The 8,028-nt window shown below is 40.3% G+C and overlaps 1 protein-coding gene across 1 annotated transcript in view; it reads right to left on the minus strand.

Moving 5' to 3' along the window:
- Window positions 1-7,641, minus strand: part of Dpp4 (dipeptidyl peptidase 4) — an 80,574-nt gene extending 72,933 nt beyond the window's left edge. The window contains exons 1-2 of the mRNA XM_015479253.2: window positions 7,381-7,641; window positions 6,790-6,877 (exon numbers count right to left, since the gene is read on the minus strand). Coding sequence (XP_015334739.1) covers window positions 6,790-6,877; window positions 7,381-7,386 — 94 coding nt within the window. The 5' untranslated portion in view covers window positions 7,387-7,641. The remainder of the gene's footprint in view (window positions 1-6,789; window positions 6,878-7,380) is intronic.
- Between the last annotated feature and the right edge of the window lie 387 nt (window positions 7,642-8,028).

Here is an 8,028-nt window from a genome sequence, read left to right on the forward strand (position 1 = left end):
AAAAAAAAAAAAAAAAAAAAAGAAAAGAAAAGAAAAAAAAAAGAAAAGAAAGAAAGAAAAAAACCAAAAAACTGGGATGGTGGTGTACACCTGTAATCCCAGCAACTTGAGAGGCTGAGGATCACAAGTTCAAAGCCAGCCTCAGCAAAAGTGAGATGCTAAGATCTTGTCTCTAAATAAAATACAAAATAGGGCTGTGGATGTGGCTCAGTGGTTGAGTTTCCCTGAGTTCACATGCTTTTGGATAGGCAGACTTCACATTGTCAAAATGGCCATGCTACCAAAAGCATTATACAGATTTAATGCAATTCCTATTAAAATCCCAATGACATTCTTTATAGAACTAGAAAAAGCAATCATGAAATTCATTTGGAAAAATAAGAGACCCAGAATAGCCAAAGAATTCCTTAGTAAGAAAAGTGAAGCAGGAGGCATCATAATACCAGACCTTAAACTATATTAGAATAGAAGAAAAAGTGGCCTAAATCTTTACCATGTTGACTTAGGAACTGACTTCCTTTACAAGACTCCTAAAGCTCACAAAGTAAAATCAAGAATCAATAAATGGGATTGATTCAAACTAAAAAACTTCTTCTCAGCACAAGAACAATCAATAACGTGAAGAGGGAGCCTACAGAATGGGGGAAAATCTTTACCACATGCATCTTAGATACAGCATTAATCTCAAGGTATATAAATAACTTAAAAAATTAACATAAAAATAATCCAATCAATAAATGGGCTAAGGAACTGAACAGACACTTCACAGAAGAAGTACAATGGATCAAAAAATATATGAAAATATGTTCAACTCTCTAGCAATTAGAGAAATGCAAATGAAAACTACTCTGAGACTTCATCTCACTCTAGTCAGAAGAACAATTACCAAAAATATAAGCAACAATAAATGTTGGCAAGGATATGGGGAAAAGGTACACTCATGCATAACTAGTGGGAATGTAAATTGGTGCAACCATTATGAAAAACAGCATGGAGATTCCTCAGAAAATTTGGAATGTAACCACCATTTTGACCCAGCTATCCCACTCCTCAGTTTATATCTAAAGGACTTAAAATCAGCATACTACAGTGATGCAACCATGCCAATGTTTATAGCTCAACTCACAATAGCCAAACTACAGAACCAACCTAGGTGCCCTTCAAGAGATGAATGGATAAAACAATGTGGTATATATACACAAGTAATATTACTCAGCCTTAAAGGAGAATGAAACTATGGCATTTGCAGGTAAATGGATGCAGCAGGAGAATGTCATGCTAAGTGAAATAAACCAATCCCAAAAAAACAAAGGTTGAATATTTTCTCTGATATGTTTATTAATATTTTCTCTTTTTCAGGGCTGACTTTCTGTGTGCATGGAGCCTACTGATTGCTGTGACAGCAGTCAACAGGGCTCACCATTTTTTTTTTTTTTTACCAGTGGTACAGGTGACTTCATCTTAGCTTGCATATCAAGACAAAAATAATCTGCCAATTTTCACAATTAGCGGGGACTAGGGAAGAATAGAGGTACTTTAGATTAGGCAGAGGGGAGTGAAGGGAAGGGAGAGGGTAAAGGAGAATAGTAGAATTAATGGAACATTATTACCTTATGTGTGTATATGACTACATGACTGGTGTGATTCTACATCATGTATAATCAGAAGAATGAGAAGTTATACTGCATTTTTGTATGATGTGTAAAAATTCATTCTACTGTCATGTGTAACTAATTAGAACAAATAAAAATTTAAAAAAATAATATATGTCTATGAAGTGTATGTTCTGGGAAGACCGAATGAAATAAAATATTTTGCATCAGAAAGAAAAGTGTAATTTAATACAATGAAAGCAAATATGGATACTACTTAATAAGATTACTGAAAGTATGGAATGTTGGGGGTTGGTGGTGTAGATAGAGGGTTAGAGTATGCGTGAGACTCTGGGTTCACTCCCTAGCACTACTAAAATATAAATTAATAAGTAAATAATAAGAAAATGAAAACGAAAAAGCATGCAATGTCATTCTTAGGCTGAAATTTGTTGCCTGTATACAGTTTTATATAGGAATATAAGCACTAGTGCTAGACTCTTCTCTTCAAAACACTTAAAGTTTAAGGATTAGCAATCACGAAATTATCATATAACTGTAAAGGAGAAGTTGAAACAATTACGCTAATAGGACCAAGTTGATCATATATTTGAAGCTTATATTTGATCACAAGCTAACAAAATGATGTGAAGTTTATTAGTATCAGGTATCAGCTCTAGAGTCAAAATGTCCAAGTGTGAATCTTAACTCTGTGGAATATGGAGCAAGTTCCTTAACTTCTTTAGCAGCTGTTCTCCAAAAACGGTTCAAGGATATCCACCCTTGTGTAGTGCCCCTGGCATTGATGTGATGTAGAGTTGGTCCATGGGATCACAGCAGAAGGGATGCTACAGCTCCCACTTCTGAGGATGAGTCATAAAAGACACTGGGGCCTTCTGCTTAGATCCTCTCTTGGCTCCTTCATTCCAAGGGAAGGAAGCTCCCTTGTTATCTGAGGCCCTTGCTGTGGGTGGGTGGGAACTCTAGCTAGGCATCCTGTGAGTGAGCTTGGACAGGGTCCTCCAGCTCCAGCTGTGCTTTCAGTTAACAGGAAGCTGAGCTAGATGGCAACCTCAGGAGAGATCCTGAGCCAGGACACCAAGCTAAGCCACTCCCAAATTCCTGACCCACACAAAATATGAGACAATATTGTTTTAAGCTTTGGAGTAATTTGTTATGCAGTGATTGATCCTCTCAAAGTTTCTACAAACCTTCTGTACAAATGGAGATGATAATAGCACCTCTCTCCAAGAGTTATTTTAAGGATTACATGGGGGAATATATTGAAGCCCCTCAGCCCAATCGATATCTGGCACACAGTGAAAACCTGTTGAATACTATCAAGTCCTCACATTCCTTCCCCTCCACCAAGAAGCTGGTCCTACAGGTTATTTATAGGCACCTCCCCCCTGGGCCTCAGCACTTTCTTAAGTCATAAAAGTAGAAGGACACTGAGCCAGCTCTAGGAAGTCCCTTTATGCTCTTTCTCTGACCATTAACTGGGCAAACAATCTTCCCTTTCTGTCTCTCTGGACCCTTTTGAGAAGACAGGCAAAGATTTCTAAGACACAGAAAGTTGAGGCGCATACTATGGCTAGGGAACCAAAAGCCAAAATCATTGGCCTGTCTGCAGGAACGCTCACAAAAGTTGACAATAGTTAACTGAGCAGCTCCCCGGAATCAACTAGAGCTTTCACAGAGCATGCTGTTTAGAAGCTGTCCTCCACATGTACAAAGCTTTCATTCAGACTTATTTCTGTGCTTTTCAACTGGGAATCGATCCTGGACTTTCTCAGGCAAACTTCATAGATGTTATCTTTTCTCTCTCTGATTATTCCTGTCTCCTCACATTTGGGTTTTCTTTTATTACTGGTGGGTGGGTAAGCAGGCAAATTTCTTATGAACTGAAAGAAGGTATTGAGGAAATTTACTACTAAAGCAGACAAAAGAACAAAAGAAGAATAGCGATACTTCCCAACTCCATAATACAACTCCATAATAAAACTATCTGGCAACCAAGTATTTCAAATCTCAGCATGTAATGCAAAAAAGGGAAGTAAAGGAATCACAAATACTGAGTGAGGGGGAGTTTATCATTAGGCTATTAGGATTTCTATAATTCCATACAATTGTTTTATTGCTAATTCTCAGGGAACCTGAATGTTCAAATAGGCAATCTTCATCTATAATAAGTGAAAAATTTAAAATAAAATTATGATTATATATAAAGTTATATATATATATAAAACTAAAAGTTTTATATACACGTAACTAAAAGTTATATATACATATATATGTATATATGTGTAAATATACAAATGGAGATGATTATATATATATGTATATGCTTTTAGTAATATACATGTACATATGTTGGAGAAATGCAAGCAGTCGTTATTCTAACCTCTAACCTCAAGACATTTTTATTCTAAAAAAAAAAAAATACCAGTAGTTTATGCCTCTCCTCAACTGCTGTCCACATTTCCCTCCTGTTCCAGTGTGTTAGTTCTGCTAACTAAATTCAGCATTTCCTATGGAAACACTTGACCTTCTCTTAAATTAACCTCTCAGAGGAAGAGCGTGGGGTTGCATCTTTCTCCTTCCTTTTAGCAATTTCATTCTTTGTTTTCACATCATCTAGGTCTTTTTTTTCTATTAAACCTCCTTCTCTCTCTCTCTTCCTTACATTCCCCTTCTCCTTCCTTTTATAGATCCCCAGTCTCTTTCTTTCTCCCTTTCCTGCTTAAAACTTGATAGATAATATGAGAAGCATCTCTTGATGGTTGGTTATGGATTCTCTGTAAGAATCTCTTATTATGGCACCGCCCAGGAAAGGTATTGCTGATTAAGTGAAAATGCTGCACTCCTGAGCTTTTGTCTCTGTCCCTTCTGATAAGGCAGGAGTTGAAACAAATGACTTCCGTTTTGTATCTAAACATATATAGACGGAAATTAAGAAACACAAGAAAGCAAAATGGGAAGTTTATATAAACCGCCATGAAACCACATCTCCTCCTTAAGAGAGGTCCTTATCTACTCTCCCCCTTACCTCTTTATCTTTAATCAATTACATAAGTCTAGTCCTTCACATTTCTGAATAGCTATATAGAATCAGTACTGCAATCTATACCCTAAGAGTCCTACGCCATTTCCCTTGTTTTTCCTTCTAGTCTTGCTCTATTTCAACCCACTTTCCAAATGTCATGCCTAACAGTCCAGTCATGCTCAAAATTCTCCAGCAGTTCTGCATCATCTACAGGTTAAAATTCAACTCCGTTTCCTGCTATCTACCCTCCTCTTTGGCTGTGGATCCTTTTAGGATCCAAGAATTGAGGATATGATTTTTTGTCTCTGTGTTGTCACACAGTCATTCACATTTTCTAACTATTAAAGTTTCCCCACAAAATAAACCTCTTGTGAGAAGTCTTCCCTGGCTTTCCCAGGAGAGTGCCCAATCTCCTGGGAAATCTTGATCAATTTGATCAAGCATTCTATAATTTGAACCCTAAATTAGAGTAGTTAGGTGGAGACCTGAGTCTCTCTAGAAGTCCTCTTCAAGAAAACATCCTTGTAATTTTATTTGGAGGAGAGACTTGGTGCTGTTTAGGGTGAGACAGCTCCTCCCAGGTCTGTATACACTACTCAATGAAAGAAAATCTTGGTAGTTAACTCAAAGAAGCCCATGGAAGGCAGCTGCATGATGAAGGGCCCTTGGCAAATTCACTCCCCATCTCAAGTGGCTTATCAAAGTACAACATTCCCTCTAATTTCACTTAAGGGAGGTTCCAATAATTACAGTTTTATCCATCTTTCCAGTGATGCTTTAATGCCTTCATGATGTTTTGGAGACAAACAGGCTAGACACACACACACACACACACACACACACACAAACACACACACACAACAAGTCATTTGTTTGTATATTTCTAGTAGTCTATAAAATGTGATTGTTAAATTTGCAGCGACTAGCACAGTCTTGGAACATAATGTGTAAGTCCTATACATATTTATTGATATGAATGAGCTATCCTTTTCCCACAAGGCTTTGCATGAGTTGTTGTTTAAATATACAAAAGTGTCATTTCATGAAAATAATTACAACTTAATAATGCAACAGAAACAATCAAACATAAGTGGATTGAAGTCTGTCACTCTGTAGTCTAAAGTAACCACTTTAATTTAAACACTACTTTCTTTAAGTAAATGTCATTAGCAATAGGTCAATTTATTATTATTTAATTTCTGGCACCTTTGCTTCAATTGCAGGGCAGCATATTTTTCATAGTTTTACAAAGTAGTTCTAAATTGTTACCTTGAAATCTGGATGGAGACCCCTTGTATGCAAGCACTGACTACATTTCCTCATTGACTCAACCATCCAGAAACAATGTTTCAGTTGACTGACTAATTTAGTAAGTGTATAATGCTAAAATGAAAGTAAGTGTTTAAAAGAAAAAGAAGGGCCAGAGGAAACCCAATCTAGTTAATATCATGTGATTGTATTCAAGCGTGTGTATTTCATTATTTGAATGTTTTGTATCAAAATCTAGGCCTAAACTGGAACACTCAGGCAAGCTAAAAAGACAAACAGGTGACTTTAAAGGGAATAGTACACTAAAACATCACTGATACCAGATCCCTCTGAAGATTGTCATGCACACCAACTTTATAATTTAGCTCTGCAAGATTCCTAAATTGGTGAAATAGTCACATTTGGATTCTCAAATTGATGAAATTTTCATCATTCCTGAAGGAGAAAAATAAAACAACAACAACAAAAAAAATGGGTTCCCTGTGCATTGTCTTTGGCTTCATTTTTAAATTTTCCACCCCTTAAGACATCTAGTTGCAACATTTGGGATCTTTAAACACTACTTTCTTTTCTTAGAAGATCATAATCATAAACCTTTTGAAAAATTAAATTTAAGATTTTTAAATTTAATAAAAAGAAATTCTGACTTTCTCCTAATTTCAGGAAGTATGCATTTGTTAAAACTAACAAAACGTGGCAGCTGCAAGGTTCACAGCCAGCAGAAACTCTGGAGACCCTTTGAAGTGAATCTTGTCGCTAGATTAGACGCAGCTACAACCCCGGAAGCCTTATTAGCGACGCTCTGGCACACTGTCTGAGCCCCCCGGGAAACCTGATCCAGGTCTCCAACTGTCTTATCTTTTTCAAAAGTTTCAAACTTACTGCCTTTGTTCAGCAGAACCACGGGCACGGTGATGATGGTGACAAGCGCAGCTGCACCCAGCAGTCCCAGGAGAACCTTCCATGGTGTCTGCAAGTCGGTCAGATCACGTCCAATTAGAGGGAAGCGTTTGGCCCCAGACTGGGTAGGAGGATCGGGGCCCGAGCTGCCTAAGCGGCGGCGGGGTTTACAGGTGGGTGAGTTAGAAGAGGGAGACAGTGAGCTGGAAGGGTTTGGAGTTCGGTAAGTCGGGCCCCCTTGAATGTTTGGATTCTGCACACTTTAGTGCGGGTTTCTCTTCCCTGTTGGTCTGAAGCCAAGTGAGGGTTTCAGCGTGCATTTTTTTGGGGTGGCTCTCTGGGACTTCCAGGGCTCGGTGCCTGGCTCCTTAGCAAGAAAACCTGCAGATCGGAGAGCAAAGCCAGAGCTCTGGGACCTCCCTTCACCTGTTAGAGCGGTCCTGGGATTTCTGCCTAATGGTAGTCCCGGGTCCTCTTCCGCGAACTTCTGGGCAGTTTGGGGAGAGTCTGGCTAAGAAGCACCTACGACTCGACCCTGGGGCTGAGTAGGTGGGAGACGTGCTAATCACTCACCTTCATGGTCGCCGTCTGCTGGGAACTGAGCTTTCGGAGCAGGAGCGCAGGCAGAAGTCACCGCGAGCTGCTCAGACCCACGTCCTGCTCAGACCCACGTCCTGCTACCCTGCTCTGGGCCGCGGATTCACCCTGCGCTCGCCAAGTTTCGGCCCCGAGTTAAACATTAGTGAGCTTCCAGCCCGCTCAGTATAAAGGCGCGACGGGCAGGCTGCGGGGCGGAGGGCGCGGGAGAAGGCGCGCGGACGTGGGACCCTGCCATTCCGGCCGGGGGCGCCCGCGAGGCACCTCCCGGGCAGTGCGGGGCGCTGGGCGGTAGCTCAAGTGGTGAGGGTGAGCGCTGCGGGCGCGGTGAGCCGGAGCCACCGGGGGAACGCGAGACTGGCGACATGGAGCACAGCGGAACATCTTAGCCCAAAAGAACTTTGACGATCAGTTCCTGCAGCCCCGCCTGGCCTGGACAGAGGAGGAAACTGAGGCCCAGAGAGGACATGGGGCTTGGCAAACCTTCACAGCTCACTGCTAGTAGCTGAAAGGAAAACCCAGGCCTCTGTCCTTTGCCCAGCTAAAGGGTCTCAGATCTGCAGGTTTTCTTGCTAAGGAGCCGGGCACCGAAAAATAGTGGTGTTTAATGCAATCTGGAAGGTA

This window comes from Marmota marmota, unplaced genomic scaffold (assembly GCF_001458135.2).
Source record: "Marmota marmota marmota unplaced genomic scaffold, marMar, whole genome shotgun sequence".
In the NCBI taxonomy this organism is placed as follows: domain Eukaryota; kingdom Metazoa; phylum Chordata; class Mammalia; order Rodentia; family Sciuridae; genus Marmota; species Marmota marmota.